The 16,351-nt window shown below is 46.0% G+C and overlaps 1 protein-coding gene across 5 annotated transcripts in view; it reads left to right on the forward strand.

Annotated features, from left to right (window-relative positions):
• The window catches only part of LOC126087355 (general transcription factor II-I repeat domain-containing protein 2B), a 75,556-nt gene that overhangs the window by 25,461 nt on the left and 33,744 nt on the right, over window positions 1–16,351 (forward strand). For all 5 annotated transcript variants that reach the window (XM_049904771.1, XM_049904773.1, XM_049904775.1 and 2 more), the window contains exons 3-6: window positions 5,030–5,168; window positions 13,143–13,262; window positions 14,591–14,774; window positions 15,365–15,393. In XM_049904771.1, coding sequence (XP_049760728.1) covers window positions 5,030–5,168; window positions 13,143–13,262; window positions 14,591–14,774; window positions 15,365–15,393 — 472 coding nt within the window. The remainder of the gene's footprint in view (window positions 1–5,029; window positions 5,169–13,142; window positions 13,263–14,590; window positions 14,775–15,364; window positions 15,394–16,351) is intronic.

A 16,351-nucleotide genomic window follows, 5' to 3' on the forward strand; every position in this document is an offset into this window, starting at 1 on the left:
TGAGAGCCGGTGGTGAGAGGCCCGGAAGGAGCCCAGCAGCAGAGTTGGTGGTGAGAGGCCCAGAAGGAGCCCTGGATCAGAGCCGGTGGTGAGAGGCCCGGAAGGAGCCCTGGAGCAGAGTCAGTGGTGAGAGGCCCGGAAGGAGCCCTGGAGCAGAGCCGGTGGTGACAGGCCCGGAAGGAGCCCTGGAGCAGAGTCGGTGGTGACAGGCCCGGAAGGAGCCCTGGAGCAGAGTCGGTGGTGAGAGGCCCGGAAGGAGCCCTGGAGCAGAGTCGGTGGTGAGAGGCCCGGAAGGAGCCCTGGAGCAGAGTCGGTGGTGAGAGGCCCGGAAGGAGCCCTGCAGCAGAGTCGGTGGTGAGAGGCCCGGAAGGAGCCCTGGAGCAGAGTCGGTGGTGAGAGGCCCGGAAGGAGCCCTGCAGCAGAGTCGGTGGTGAGAGGCCCGGAAGGAGCCCTGGAGCAGAGTCGGTGGTGAGAGGCCCGGAAGGAGCCCTGCAGCAGAGTCGGTGGTGAGAGGCCCGGAAGGAGCCCTGGAGCAGAGTCGGTGGTGAGAGGCCCGGAAGGAGCCCTGCAGCAGAGTCGGTGGTGAGAGGCCCGGAAGGAGCCCTGGAGCAGAGTCGGTGGTGAGAGGCCTGGAAGGAGCCCTGGAGCAGAGCCGGTGGTGAGAGGCCCGGAAGGAGCCCTGGAGCAGAGTCGGTGGTGAGAGGCCCGGAAGGAGCCCTGGATCAGAGCCGGTGGTGAGAGGCCCGGAAGGAGCCCTGGAGCAGAGCCGGTGGTGACAGGCCCAGAAGGAGCCCAGCAGCAGAGTTGGTGGTGACAGGCCCAGAAGGAGCCCAGCAGCAGAGTTGGTGGTGGCAGGCCCAGAAGGAGCCCTGGAGCAGAGTCAGTGGTGAGAGGCCCAGAAGGAGCCCTGGAGCAGAGTTGGTGGTGACAGGCCCGGAAGGAGCCCTGGATCAGAGCCGGTGGTGACAGGCCCGGAAGGAGCCCTGGAGCAGAGCCGGTGGTGAGAGGCCCGGAAGGAGCCCTGGATCAGAGCCGGTGGTGACAGGCCCGGAAGGAGCCCTGGAGCAGAGCCGGTGGTGAGAGGCCCGGAAGGAGCCCTGGATCAGAGCCGGTGGTGAGAGGCCCGGAAGGAGCCCTGGAGCAGAGCCGGTGGTGAGAGGCCCGGAAGGAGCCCTGGATCAGAGCCGGTGGTGAGAGGCCCGGAAGGAGCCCTGGAGCAGAGCCGGTGGTGACAGGCCCAGAAGGAGCCCAGAGCAGAGTTGGTGGTGGCAGGCCCAGAAGGAGCCCTGGATCAGAGCCGGTGGTGACAGGCCCGGAAGGAGCCCTGGAGCAGAGCCGGTGGTGAGAGGCCCGGAAGGAGCCCTGCAGCAGAGCCGGTGGTGACAGGCCCGGAAGGAGCCCTGGAGCAGAGCCGGTGGTGACAGGCCCGGAAGGAGCCCTGCAGCAGAGCCGGTGGTGACAGGCCCGGAAGGAGCCCTGCAGCAGAGCCGGTGGTGGCAGGCCCGGAAGGAGCCCTGCAGCAGAGTTGGTGGTGGCAGGCCCGGAAGGAGCCCTGCAGCAGAGCCGGTGGTGACAGGCCCGGAAGGAGCCCTGCAGCAGAGTTGGTGGTGACAGGCCCGGAAGGAGCCCTGCAGCAGAGTTGGTGGTGGCAGGCCCGGAAGGAACAGAGTCAGTGGTGATGTCAGAAACCTGCTGTTAGGAATGTAGCTAAGAGAGCTGAACACAGCTGCTGCACTGGCTGTGAGCTGGGCAGTTAGCAGTGGAGAGGCTGACGGCAGGGAGGCCGAAGGCGGACAGGCTTTCGAGGCTGAGAGGGTGTCATGGATTGAATTATGTCCCCCCAAAAAAGTCTGAATCAATTTGACTGGGCCATGAGTCCCCAGTATTGTGTGGTCGTCCTCCATTTTGTGATTGTAATTTTATGTTAAAGAGGATTAGGGTGGAATTGTAACACCCTTATCCAGGTCACATTTCTGATCCAACGTAAAAGGAGTTTTCCTGGGATGTGGTCTGCACCACCTTTTATCTTATAAGACATAGAAGGAAAGGGAAGCAAGCAGAGAGTTGAGGACCTCATACCACCAAGAAAGCAGTGCCAGAAGCAGAGTGCATCTTTTGGACCCAGGGTTCCTGTGCCAGGAAGCTCCTAGTCCAGGGGAAGATTGAGGAGAAGAACCTTCCTCCAGGACTAACAGAAGAGACAAAGCCTTCCCCTGGAGCTGATGCTCTGAATTTGGACTTCGAGCCTACTAGACTACGAGAAAATAAATTTCTCTTTGCTAAAGCCATCCACTTGTGGTATTTCTGTCACAGCAGCACTAGGTGACTAAGACAGAGGGGGTATGCATGGCCAAAAAGCCTGTCCTGAGGGGGCCAAGAGGAGGCCTGTCCTGAGGGGGCTGAGAGGAGGGCTTTATGGCCAAGAGGGGACGTGCCCAGCAAGGAGAAAGTCCTGCTTGCTTGTAGGGCAGAGAGGAGCTGAGAGAGCTGTCCTGCACTGAAGAAGGGAGGGATGTGCTCTTCATTTCAGGGAAGACTTCCAGACTTCGCCTACATGCTTCCTGATCCTGGTCCTGAGCTGTAGCCTGTTGATCCTGATCCCTAGTTGTACCCTGTTACTTCCTTAATAAAACACTTAACCATAAGCGTGGCCTGTGAGTTCTGTGTGGCCCTTACAATGAATTATCAAACTCACAAGAGAAGTAGAGTGCTGTGGCAGGGACAGCTGGTGGCAGAATTGGTAAAAAGGTTGGAGAGAGGAGGTGTGTCTGACCTCTACCTCATAGGAATCAGCTTTGTGACTCTCTCAACCCCCTGAAGTTAGAGGACTTCAGATAGCACTACTACAATACAATGTATACTTATATATGTATTTTTTTAACTACAAATTACCACAAACTTAGTGGCGTAAAACAACACAAATTTATTATCTTCCAGTTCTATAGGTCAGGGAACCCTGGTGGCACAGTGGTTAAGAGCTCAGCTGCTAACTAAAAGGTTGGTAGTTTGAACCCACCAGATGTTCCTTGGAAACTGTGGGGCAGTTCTACTCTGTCCTATAGGGTATCTATGAGTCGGAATCAACTTGACAGCAATGGGTTTTCTGTAGGTCACAAGTCAGAAAATGGGTGTTGTTATGGGGCTAAACTCAAGGGCTATCTCATCAGGGCTGAGTTTCTTCTGGAGGCCCTGGGGGAACATCCGGGCCTTGTCTTTCCAGCTTCTAGAGGCTGCCCACATCCCTTGGCTCATGGCCCTTTCAGCAGGGGCACTGCTGAGCTCTTATCCACTGTCACGTCTCCTTCTCTGCCTCCCTCTTTTCTTTGTAAGACTATAAGGATTTCATGGAACCCACCCAGATAATGCAGGATAATCTCCTCATCTAAAGATCCTTAATTAATCACGTTTGAGAATCCCTTTTGCCGTAGAAGGTAACATACTCATAGATTCTGGAGATTAGGATTTGGACAACTTTGGGGGGCCATTAGGGGCTCTGGTAGCGCAGTGGTTAAGTGCGCAGCTGCTAACCAAAAGTTTGGCAGTTTGAACCCACCGGCAGCTGCTGGGAGAAAGATGTGGCAGTCTGCATGCATAAAGATGACAGCTTTGGAAACCCTATGGGGCAGTTATACTCTGTCCTATAGGGTCATTGTCTTAGTTGTCTAGTGCTGCTATAACAGAAATACCACAAGTGGGTGGCTTTTAACAAAGAGGAATTTATTTTCTCATAATCTGGTAGGTTACAAGTCCAAATTCAGGGCGTTGGCTCCAGGGGAAGGCTTTCTGTCTCTGTCAGCTCTGGAGGAAGGTCCTTGTCCTCAATCTTCCCCTGGTCGAGGAGCTTCTCAGGTGCAGGGACCCCAGGTCCAAAGGATGAGCTCTGCTCCTGGTGCTGCTTTCTTGGTGGTATGAGGTCCCCAATTCTGTGCTTGCTTCCTTTTCCTTTTAGTTTTTGAGAGAGAAAAGGTGATGCAGGCCACACCCCAGGGAAACCCCCTTTACCTTGGCTCAGGGAAGTGACCTGAGTAAGGGTAGTGTTACAATCCCACCTTAATCCTCTTAACATAAAATTGCAATCACAAAATGGAGGACAACCACACAATCCTGGGAATCATGGCCCAGCCAAACTGATACACACATTTTTGGGGGGACATAATTCATTCCATGACAGTCACTATGAGTCAGAATCGACTTGATGGCAACAGGTTGATTTTTTTTGTTTGTTTTTACCATCAAAAAGGTGGTTGTGATGCTGGAAGCTATGCCATGGTATTTGAAATACCAGCAGGGTCACCCATGGTGGACAGGCTTCAGTGGCGCTTCCAGACTAAGAGAGACGAGGGAGAGAGGCATGTGATGGACTTCTGAAAATCAGCCTGTGAAAACCTATGGATCGCAACAGAACGTTGTCCAACTCAATTCCTTTGGACAAGTCACCAGAAAGGACCAATCGCTGGAGGAGGACATTATATTTGGTGAAATGGAGGGACAGCAAAAACAAGGGAGACCCTTGGTGAGATGAATTGGCGTAATTGCCACAATGGTGAACTCGAGTATGCCGACGATTGTGAGGATGACGCAGTACGAGGCAACATTTCGTTCTGTTGTATGTAGGTCACCATGACGTGAGTTAACTCGATGGCAGCTGTCTGTCTCTTTGCTTACCATCGGTCAGCCATGCTAAAGAAAATACTAAATAATCTTTGTATTCTTTCCAAAGAAAATGATGTTACAAGATTGTCGTCAAATGAAGAGGTGATCAAAGAGTCCATAGCCAACAATGTAGGAAAAAAAGGCATGTTGGAGAGAAATATATGGGAGTTAATAAAAATCTTACGTTCTCTAGGTTTTTTGGTATTTATATATGCTTGATAAATTTATCTTTGGGTTTTTTTTGTGTGTGATTTTTCTCACTTTAAATAAATATTCCTTTTGTATCAAATTTTGTATTCTTAAAGCAGGCCCTGCAGGCCTCACAAAATCTGGGTCTGCCCTTGTACATATTGTATCATTTTTCTCTCTATTCCAGTGTAAAGAACTGGCCAAGTCCAAGGCTGAAGTGGCCTGCATCGCAATGTACGAAACAGACCTGTTTGTCGTTGGAACCGAGAAAGGACGCGCCTTCGTCAATGCCAGGACAGATTTTCAGAAAGATTTTGCAAAATACTGTAGGTGTTAATAATTTTATTCTTTGCATTTCATAAATCTTAAATCGAAATGTTTGAGGGCAAGGTGTATGTAGTATTTTCTTCTAAGATATCATGAGCATTATCCCCCAAACAGTCTTGATGTATCTCCTTTGACTAGACGGACAAAATAAATAACAACTTCACTCTGATGAGTCCAAGAAAAATGGTCACTGTATTAGTATCTGTCCCAGCTGGACTCTGGTTTTGTGGAATACATCTGAAGGACAGAGGGAAAATTGTCTTTAATTCCTAAAATAAACTGACATTTTAGAAAGTACTCTTTTTTTAGTTCTTCCCAGAGGAAAGGGAAAAACCCTTTTAGGGCTTGTTAGGTATGTGAAGAAACAAGTGTTACCCTGTGTTAACCATTATGCAGTTAAACCTTTTTTTTTTTTTTTTACTGTGGGACTTCAGAGCCTTCAGTATGTCAGTGTATGTTATGAGAGTCCAAAAGGCAGCATTGGTGAGCGTAAGTGACCATGGACACAGTGAAGGAGATTGCTCTTGACCATAAAACCTACATGTCTGTGGTGATTAGCCCTACCACTGTGGCTTTTCTACCAAGTGTTGATTTAGCAATTGACTATTTCCTGGAACCAGGAAAGGAAAAAAAAAAACCTAAAAGGTTTGTCAGAGGGCATGAGGATGCATGTTGTTGTGTGCCATCGAGTGGATTCCAACTCATAGCGCCCCTAGAGGACAGAGGAGAACTGCCCATACGGTTTCCAAGGAGCGCCTTGGGGATTCCAACTGCTGGCCTTTTGGTTAGCTCTTAACCACTATGCCACCAGGGTTTCCCATTTATATGTATACATATATCTATAAATGCTCTCCAAGATAGTGTATCTATCCAAAATTAGGGTCGCCACTATCTAGACGATATATTTAAAAATGAAGCAATCTTTAAATAGTACAGTGAGTACTCGATGAACAAGAAGGGTAGTTTCAAATCATTATGTCAGTTGGATAAAGCTGCCAATTGGATTGGTAATCCTTGAAATTTAATTAATCCTATTGTTCTAGGTTATTGCCAACGAGTCAATTCAGACTCATAGCAACCCTATAGGACAGAGTAGAACTGCCTAATAGGGTTTCCAAGGATGTGATCTTTACGGGAGCAGATCACCACATCTTTCTCTCAGAGTTGGTGGGTTTGAACCGATGACGTTGTGGTTAGCAGCCTAGTGCTTAACTACTCCGCTGCCAGGACTCCTTTTTGAAATTTAATAACAGATGTACTATTTTAAGTTGCATAGTTGCATGCTAACTTTTCAGATATAAAGCTCTTTGTATTTTCTATTTCTTCTGTCCGTTTCAGTAAACTTTATTTTTCAAGGATTTGTTTATTTCATTGAAGTTGTCGACATTGTTGGAATAAAGTGCTTTATAATATTCCCTTTATTATTTTAATGTCTGTTTGTAGGATCTGTATTCCTCTCTCTGTTTTTGTTTCTGGTGTTGATAATTTGTGCTTCTTTTCCTTGATGAATCTCTCAAGGGATTCACCCATTTCATTTTTATTTGCGGTGAACTAACTTGTGGCTTGGTTGATTTTCTGTTGTTTATCTGTTTTCTTTGTCATTTATTTCCACTCTTATCTTTATTACTTTCCTTATATTTTCTTTCAGTTTAATTGCCTTTCTATTCTAGCTTCTTGATTTGGTAACTTAGGTCACTGACTTTATTTCCTTTCTATTACATTCATTTAAGGTTGTAATTTTCCCTCTAGGCTCTGCTTTAGCTGTGTCCTACAGATTTTGATATGTTGTGCTTTCATTATCTTTTAGTTCACTGTGTCATCTAATATCCCAGGTAATTTCTTTTTTGACCCATGTGTTACTTTGAAGCATGTTGTTTTAATTTCTGAATCTTTGGGGATTTGCTATTATTTCTTTCTGCTCTGATCCTTTTGTAGTCTAAAACCGCACTCCATATGATTTCAGTCCTTCTCAGTTTGTTGATATTTTATGGCTTAGCACATGGCAGTGGGTTTAGCCCATGGCAGTGGGCTTAGCACATGGTTTGCAATGACGTTATTCAGTTCATCTGTACCCTTTCTGCTTATCCCATCAGCTACTGATAGAAGAGTATTAAAATCTCTAACTGTACTGTATATTTGTCTCCTCCTCCTTTTAGTTAGTATTTTTGCTTCATATATGTTGAAGCTTCGTTATTAGATACATACGCATTTAGAACTGTAATGTCTTCCTAGTAAATTGACCCTTTTTTCCTTATAAAATATTCTCCTTTGGTCTAGTTATGCTCCTGATCTTGAAGCCTACTTTGTCACAAAGCCACATCAGCTTTCTTGTGCATTACATGGTATATCTTGTTAAGACCAGTCGAAGTTGATTTTGCCTTTTATCCTAGGGTATCACCCTTAGTCTTGGGATGTGGTCTTTACTGCTTTACTGCTAAGGCGTGCCCCTTTGGGGGTTCATGAGATGTTTAACAAGATTCTTTGATTTGGCAGAACTTGAATTCCAAACTTGTTCTTCCCAGCATCACACGACTGTTGAAACCCTGCTCAGCTCTTTAGCTTCCAAATGTTGCTTTTCCTTAGTGTCTCACCCTGTGCTTGCACAGTTTCAAGGTAGGTTAAGAATTAGAGGGAAATTTATATGATGGTATTAGGGCTCCCTGGAGGCAGCGGTGGTTCAGTGGTAGAATTCTCACCTTCCATGCGGGAGACCTGGTTTTGATTCCCAGCCAGTGCGTATCATGGCCAGCCACCACCCAGGCTTGTGTGTTGCTCTGATGCGGAACAGGTCTCAGGGGAGTTTACAGACTAAGATGGACTAGGAAGAAAGGCCTGGTGATCTCCTTCTAAAAATCAGCCAGTGAAAATCCTGTGAGTCACAAGGGCAGCATTTTGTTCTGTTGTGCATGAGTCACCATGAGACCGGGGCCAACTCAACAGCGGCTAACAACACAACATTTGGGCTCCCACCTCTGTGGCTCATTCTTTTCTAGGACTTCCCACCTCAATTTCCAGCCACTCTGTCGGTTCCCACCTCTGACATAGGCTTCCTCACTTCACTAAGACTGTGCTTTATGGCTGAGCTCTATTCCCCCGTCTACCACAGGAACTGAGAAGTCCCTACAGGGAAAAAGACAGTCAAATGTAGATGTCACCTGGGATGCATGCATCCCTCCTTTCAAGCACAGCATTCCCTCCAGTGTCTGTCTGTTTTGGGTTATTCTCTGTTGCCTTCAAATAGCTGATTTTAATATTTTGTCCATTGCCAATCATTGTTACTGGCAGAAACGATTTTCTCTGCCATTTCTGGGACTGGAATGCTGGGTGTGATTCTTGAATATATGATGTTTATTTCCTTAGAAATTGTTTTGGAGGGAAGGAAAAATTATTGCGTAATTGCATCAAAAGCACATTTATCAATGGGGAAAAAACAGTCTCTTTAACAAAGGGTGCTGACAAAACTCAATATTCACATAGAGAAAAATGAATGAGAATCCATACCTCACATCGTGCACAAAAACTAACTCAACATGGACTGAAGACCTGAATCTTAAAGCTAGAACAATTAAGTTCCTGGAAGATAACATACAGTCAAAACTAGGGGACCTAATTTTCAGCATAGCCTATCAAACAAAACTAAAAATACTCAAATGACAGAAGATAAATTAGATAACTGGGACCTCCTAAAAATTAAATACTTAAGCTCATCAAATGACTTTAGCAAGAGAGTAAAATGAAAACCTACAGACTGAGAAAAAATCTTTGACAACTACGTATCGGATAAGGGTCTAATCTCTAAAATATATGGAAAACTTCAACAATTCAACAGGAAGACAAATAATCCGATCAAAAAATGGACAAACAACATGATCAGACACTTCCAAAGAGGACATCCAGGTAGCCAACAAATACATGAAAAAATGGTCATGTTCAGCCATTTGTTATTGTTAGATGCCGTCGAGTCTCTTCTGACTCATAGTGACCCTATGTACAACAGAACAAAACACTACCCAGCCCTGTGCCATCCTCACAATTGTTGCTATGCTTGAGCCCATCGTTGTAGTCATTAGCCATTAAAAAAAAAAAAAAAAAAAAAGCCATTAGAGAGATGCAAATCAAAACTACAGTGAGATACCATCTCACCCCTGCTTTGTGAGATTGGAGCCTCTAAACATTTCTCGTTTGGCAGCTGGCACAGTGCTTGCCTTTGTCAGAAGAGGGCTCAGGAGGGACACTGGAGGAAGAAGGGGCATTTTCTCCTGGTTCTGTTGGGCTCTCCTACTTGTGCTGTGGCCCACGATGACCAACGGCATCCGGGATACCCAGTGGCACTCAACTCCAGTGAATTTCAGTGACACCCTACCACATCCCTACCACAGGTGGCTTCAAACAGTCTTTATCCACCGGTACCCCAGCCGGCTTCCCAGCAAATCTCACAGAAGTCCTAGAAGGAGGCTTCTGAGTGAATTCCAGCAACACCGTACCCAAAGGCAGTTTCCCAGGGATTTCCGCCAGTGCCCCAGGGAGCGAGCAGTCCCCAGCAAGTTCTGTTGGCAGCCTCCTCCTAGATGGCTTCCAGACAGTTCCACCAGCCCCCCAGGGGACAGTTTTCTTGCGATAGCCACCCAGTGGGCAGCTTGCCAGTGATTTCCACTGGCACCCCAGAGGGCCAGCACTGGATTGCCAGCCCCAGCTTGGGGCACCTCAGGAGACTCCTTGGCCATCCCATAGCCTGTGGCCGCATCCTCTCCAGAGAAGTCTGGGTCTCAGCCCTGGGGTGAGGAGCTTCCTCTTGAGATTTGTTCCTCCGTGGGTGCTCTGCCTCAGCCCTGCCAGTAGTGGCTGCTCCTTTTAGTTTGTTAGAGTCCCCATTAGTAGTTGAGCCCTTGTTACCAGGTAGTGAGTGAGTCTTTAACAGTAAAACCTACAAAAGCCGGAACCCCTGTAAGGGGGAAACCTGTCAGAGAAGGAAAATTAAAAGATTTTCCACTAAAACAATTACTTCAGCGTGATAAATATTCCCTGAAAGCCGTAACCTGCGAGATGCGGTTGGTACTGGAGCCCGAATATGAGGAAGAGCAGATGCTGAAGCCAGAAGTAGTTGCAGGAAGCACAGGAGTCAGAGAGGAAGGCTCAGCCTTCCTCTTCCTTTGCGCTGTTAGCGCGTGAGTGTGCACTGCCCATCGCCACTGTTCTCTGACTACCTCTAGTCTTCCCATTTTTGCCTGTAACTTTTTTCCAGCGAAGAACAATATCCATTAGTTTGGAAGAAGGTAAGAGATACTAATAAATTCCTTCATTTTCATTAAAATCTAGCACACTTTTTTTTTTCTTCTCTTGAGATATTTTACTCTTATCCATAATTTTTAGTTTTTGCTTTAACTATTTGTAGTTTTGATACATGTTATTACAGTTTTCAAAACCCACTCCTTCATTTCCTTGAAATTCTTTCCTTCAAAGCGTCTTGTTTTGCGCACAAAACAGAGAAGCATTTCCTCACTTGGCACATTCAATGTTTGTACAGAAGCAAAGATGTTCTTCTCATGCAGTTTGTTTCTTAAATATTTTACTGAAGTGTGCTGACTGTCATATAATGATGTTGATAGTTTTCATTTTGTTTGAGAAAATAAGATCATAAATTCCTTAATTTTTATAAGAACTTATTTCCTTTTTTAAAAAAAGCTTATTCCTTCACAGCCATGGACAAGAGAGTAAGAAATTTATCTCTGAAAGAAAAAATTTGACATTGTCAAAATCATAACTGAAGAAGAAAAGACCATCAGGGAAGCTGTAATTAATTTCAAGGGCAGCAAAACGCAAATGTATTCAATTATGAAAGAAAAGGATAAAACAATTGGAAGAGAAACGAGCAGCACCAATGTATATGTCAGGAAGGGAGGGGATGGAAATTATGCAAAACCCAACAGATCTGTTTTTGAGTGGCTTCTTCAAGCCTCTGCCAAAAACGTTCCCATTTCAGGACCTATCCTGCAAGCAAAGGGGAGGGAAACGGAGACAGTTTTAAAAGTTGTTGGATTCTCAGCATCTAACAGGTAGCTTCAGAGCTGCAAAAACAAAAAACATGAAATCATTTACAGTGTAGCTTGTGGGAAGTCAGAAACGAGGTTGACAAAGGTGTTCAAAACTGGTTCACAAAATTAAAAGACGGTAAGAGGATATGATCCTAGAGACATTGCAAACACTGATGAGACTTCTCTATTTTACAGGGCAAAGCCTAATAAGACCCTGAAAATGAAGGGGGCAAAATGCTCACAGGGTCGGTTTTCAAAAAAATGGCTTACTGTCCTCTTGACCATGTTTGGGGTTGGGACATTTGAAAAACCATGGGTAATGGGAAAGAGCCAGAAGCCATGGTGTTTCGAGAATATCAAAATTAATTAGCGTTCGGTAGAATGGAAATGGAATGAAAAGGCTTGGCCGATGGGAGGAATTTACGAAGAGTTTTTAGATAAACTCAGCAATAGCATGAAAAAACAAAATCAAAGCATCCTTTTTTTTTGGTGTACAAAAGGAAACCGTTATGGAGCCTGATGGCATCATGCAGATTCAGGGCGCAATAAGTGACGTTTATGGTGGCGTTTCAGGAAATAGGGTCAGTGCTGCCTCTTCTATTGGTATCGACAAAGAAATTGTCACAGAAATGGACGCCATCAACCTGCAAGAAATTGTAGACTCACGACCTAAAGATGGTGTCAACCTACTGTTAGAAGAACCTGAGCCTTGAAGTCAAACACAGGCGTCAGCTCTGTGAAGGCTTTGAAGGAATTTGGAAGTTAAAGGAGACCAAGAGTTTTTGATAAGGCTACAGACCTAGAAATTTGTTTCAATAATTTTGTTGAAAACCAAAACAAACTAAACAGTTGATGTTAGGTGTTTTTATTAGAAAGTGAACTTTACCCATATCTTTGTTTGAATAGTATATGCACATATCTGCACATAATTTGAATAAACATGCAAATTATAAAAAATGGGTTAGCTTCTTTTCTAGTCCTATAAAATGTGAAAGAAACACTTCGGGGTGTTTATGAGGTAGGATTCTTAATAGAGAGTGACAGAAAAGTGAGACTGCTCCCTGTCGAAGGCGGAAAACTTGTGAGACCCAGAGAAACAAGGCAGCCCTCTCAAGTTCTGGCTTCCACAGGTTTATCTGTATGAAACTTTTCCTGGTCAAATGACTGTGTGATTTCTGATTAATACAGTCAGTTTCTGAACTTTCGGAGTAGCTGTCGATGGCAGGGGAGGGACTTGAATGTGCGCAGTGGTGATCGTCTTCCTATGCAATTATTTTCAGCTGGATAGCTAATAAGATTTTGTTATAAAATAATTTCGTTTAAAACTTCCGGTATTTCCTGAACTGCCAAAACTACTGCCCTGAGGTAATCTTTAAACCTTAAACCAAAAATATCCCCTGAGGTCTTCCTTAAACCAAATGACAGATTAGCTTCATTAGTAAAGAACGTCTGCCTTGAGCTTTGTGCTCTTTTAAGAGCTGTCTATGTGGGATCAAACTGACAACAGCAACTCAGAAGTTAGGTAAGAGGCTTAAGGGCAATGAGTTTATTTTAATGGCGGAGGAATGATTCCAAAAAGGGGGGCGAAAGGGGTTGTACAGCTCCGTGACAGTGTCATCAATGTCACTGAATTGTACACGGAGAAGTTATTGAATTGGTGTATGTTCTGCTGTGTGCGCTCTCAACAACAACAAACTTCTAATATTTCCCTGTGTGTTGAATTCTTTGTAGTTCTTTATCAATAGATTTATTCCAGGGGTGATCACCATCTCATATCATCCTGGTCATCGCAAATAAACCTTGTTTTCTTTTTAATTAAAAGATCTTGTTTCATGTATATTCCTTTTTTTCTTTTTCCTTTCAGTAGCAGAAACGTAGATTGGAGGAGGTGTCCGGTACAAATGGGCGGATACTGACTTTGTGTCGATCATCCCTTCACAGGCCTTGCTGGAGGGCTGCAGGAGGTGAAGCCTCTGGCCGCCGAGAACAGGCCGCAGGCCGTCTCGGGAGAGACAGAAATCCTCCGAAAAGCAGTCGAGGACTATTTCTGCTTTTGTTACGGTACCGTGCACCTTAGACCCTGATTCTCTAAAGAGCTGAGCGAGGGCAGGACAGTGTTGTGGATGGCTTTCCTGGTGAAAATAGTTATTTAAAATGTTTCTGATATTTTAAAACCCACATTCTCATAAAGTGGACATCCAGCTCTTAGGTACCAGATTAATGCTCTCCCAGAAGGCAGGTTGAGTTCGTCCAATCCATCAGGTCTTCCAGATTGACTGGACATCATCCCCTGCCTGCATTTTAGGGAGCCTCACACCAAGGCCAGTGGAGTTACTGAAGATGTCCCTTGTTGGTTCAGTCGCCATCCAACCCTGCCCCTCATCGGTCTGCCAGCCTGTGCTTTTCCACAGGAATTCAGAAAGGAATTAAAAAAAAAAATACCTACACAGTGCTCTTACCTACACAGAGCCAAGTGTTTTTAAGAGCTGTCTTCGTTGTTGTTTGTTGCCCTTGAGTCAGTTCCGACTGGTAGCCATCTTACGTATAACAGAACGAGACATGGCCCAGTCCTGTACCATCTTCATGGTCGCTGGTCTGTTTCAGTCCATTGTTGTGGCTATCGCGTCCGTCCGTATTTCATTGAGGGTTTCCCTGGCTTTCACTGACCTCCACTTTACTTGTAAAAGCTAGAGAACTAAGTAACTGTACAGGTGTTATATTTAATTACAGTATAAGCACCTTAGCATCTTAGTGCTTACTGCACCATTCCTGGACAGCTTGCCACATGTATGTGACCTGCAGGTCCCCGTGAGCATTTGACTTTGGGGACCCCCAGCAGAGGGTATCTTGGGTCTCAGGCTACACTTTTCTGTGAGAAATGGGGCTGCAGCACCTCAGGCCTTGTCAGCCAGTGCACAGAGACAGGCTGACATGACACCACATGTGGCTTGAGGCCACGTGGACTTCATAACTTTTTCCACAGGACTGTTGCCCTAACCTGTGCAGTATGATGCAGTGGCCATTAAGCTTGGGTGGAGATGCCCACCCTCTTTTGACTGCAGCCTAAGTGATCAGTGGGGGGGCTCTTCTGCAGTTTTGGGTGTGCCGGGGCGATGCCTCAAACTGTACAACCTACAAGAGAATGGGGGAAGGAACCTATTACTTTCCCCTTTTTGTGAATGTTTTAAAATGAAACAATGTATTAATTTTCTATTTTGACCCTTTGGTTAGGATTTTTATTAACTTTGGCTATAGAGGAATAAGAAATTTAAGTTTTCAATGTATCCTCAGAGCCAAATGTCACCACTGTTTTTTTTATACATTTAGTTAAGCTGACTGGTAGAGTTTAATGCTCACACCACTTAAAGACAGTTTGCCTCTTCTTCTAGGCAAAGCCTTAGGCACAACAGCGATGGTACCTGTTCCCTATGAGAAGATGCTAAGAGACCAGTCAGCCATGGTCGTGCAGGGGCTTCCGGAAGGAATCGCCTTTAAACACCCTGAGAATTATGACCTTGCAACCCTGAAACGGATTTTGGAGAACAAAGCAGGGATTTCTTTCATCATAAACAGGTAGCATGTTCAGTCCCCTCGTAACAGTTCATTTAAAGACAGACTGGCAGCTTAATTTTAATTAGTTTCTTAACTACATCCTGTTAAATTTAGAAATTGGCTATTCAGGTATTTAGATAGATAGATAGCTGCCGTTGAGTTGACTCCAAGTCATGACAGTCTCACGTACAACAGAACAAAATGTTCCCAGGCCTGCGTCAGCCTCACAGTCACCAGCACGTTCAAGTCCAGTCTGTCTGATCAAGGGTCTCCATCACCCGCGATGGCCCTCTGGTTCACCAAACGTGACATCTTCCTCTAGTAATTCATCCCTCCTGATGACACGTCCAAAGCAAGCAAGTCAGACAGTGTTCTGCTGTGATCCACAGGGCTGCCACTGGCTGATTTTGGAAGCGGATCACCAGGCCTTTCTTTCTAGTCTGTCTTAGTCTGGAAGCTCCAGTGAAACCTGTGCACCATGGGTGACCCTGCTGGTGTTTGAAATGCCAGTGACAGAGCTTCCAGCATCACAGCAACACAGGGTGGCTTCGGATGTTTAATATTATCTTTTTCAGTCTTCATGTTGGATAACAGTACTGCTTTTCTTACAGACCTTTCCTGGACCCAGCGGATCAGCGAGGTAAGTGAGACATCTACATGGTGGCCGCACTTAGTTGCTAAACCAGTTCTGCTCCCCTTAATTAAAATGCAAGCTTTGGTACATTCTAAAGCTTTTTATTCTTTGCATTCTCCTCATTGAGAAGACAACCCCTGACATTCCAGGGTGGGGGGTCATGACGTCTGTAGGGAACATGTAGTCCAGGGCAGACACCATGGATGCCAATGGCCTTTGTGTCCTCTGTGGGGGATGGTGACGCCCACCTTGCCCTTGTCCACAGGAGCGCGTGGATGCTGGGAGTCACTTTCTGGCCAAAAACTGCCAGCCACAGGCCAGGCGTTGTTGGGCTTGGTCGGGGATCTGGGATGTGTTCCAGTACCGTGCTTCTGGGACACGCACAGAACTGGGGTGGCCTATGGTGCTCTCGGGATGGCTGAGGAAGTGCCCAGAGTCCCCAGGGGAGGGGTCAGAATTGGTGAGAAGGGCTTCCAGGAGGAGTGGCCTCTGTGATAAGCAGGGTCTCAGCAGGCTGGTTCTCCTGGGAAGCCCACTCCAGGTGTGAGGCCGTGTGGAAGAGGCCGTGGGTGAGCCACCAGTGTTGAAAGCTTTAGGAAAAAAAGTAAAACCCAGAACCGCCTCACCATCTCTTTTAGTTATGATGAAAAAAAAACAAACCAAACTCATGGCCACTTAGTCGATTCCAACTCACAGTGACCCTATGGGACACAATAGAACTGCCCCATAGGGTTGCCAAGGAGTGGCTGGTAGAGTCAAACTGCCGACCTTTTGATTAGTAGCCGAGCTTTTAACCACCGTGCCACCAGGGCTCCAATTATGATGAAGGGACAAAAAAGTACTTTTACCAGATGGATTTAGAGGTCTGCCTGTGCCCACTTCTTACTTTCTGGAATTACTGCTGTGGAATGTGGTTGGAAACCTTGGTTCGTAGCTGTTCGTGAGAGACTGGGGCACAAGCAGG

This window comes from Elephas maximus, chromosome 12 (assembly GCF_024166365.1).
Source record: "Elephas maximus indicus isolate mEleMax1 chromosome 12, mEleMax1 primary haplotype, whole genome shotgun sequence".
NCBI classification, from domain to species: Eukaryota; Metazoa; Chordata; class Mammalia; order Proboscidea; family Elephantidae; genus Elephas; species Elephas maximus.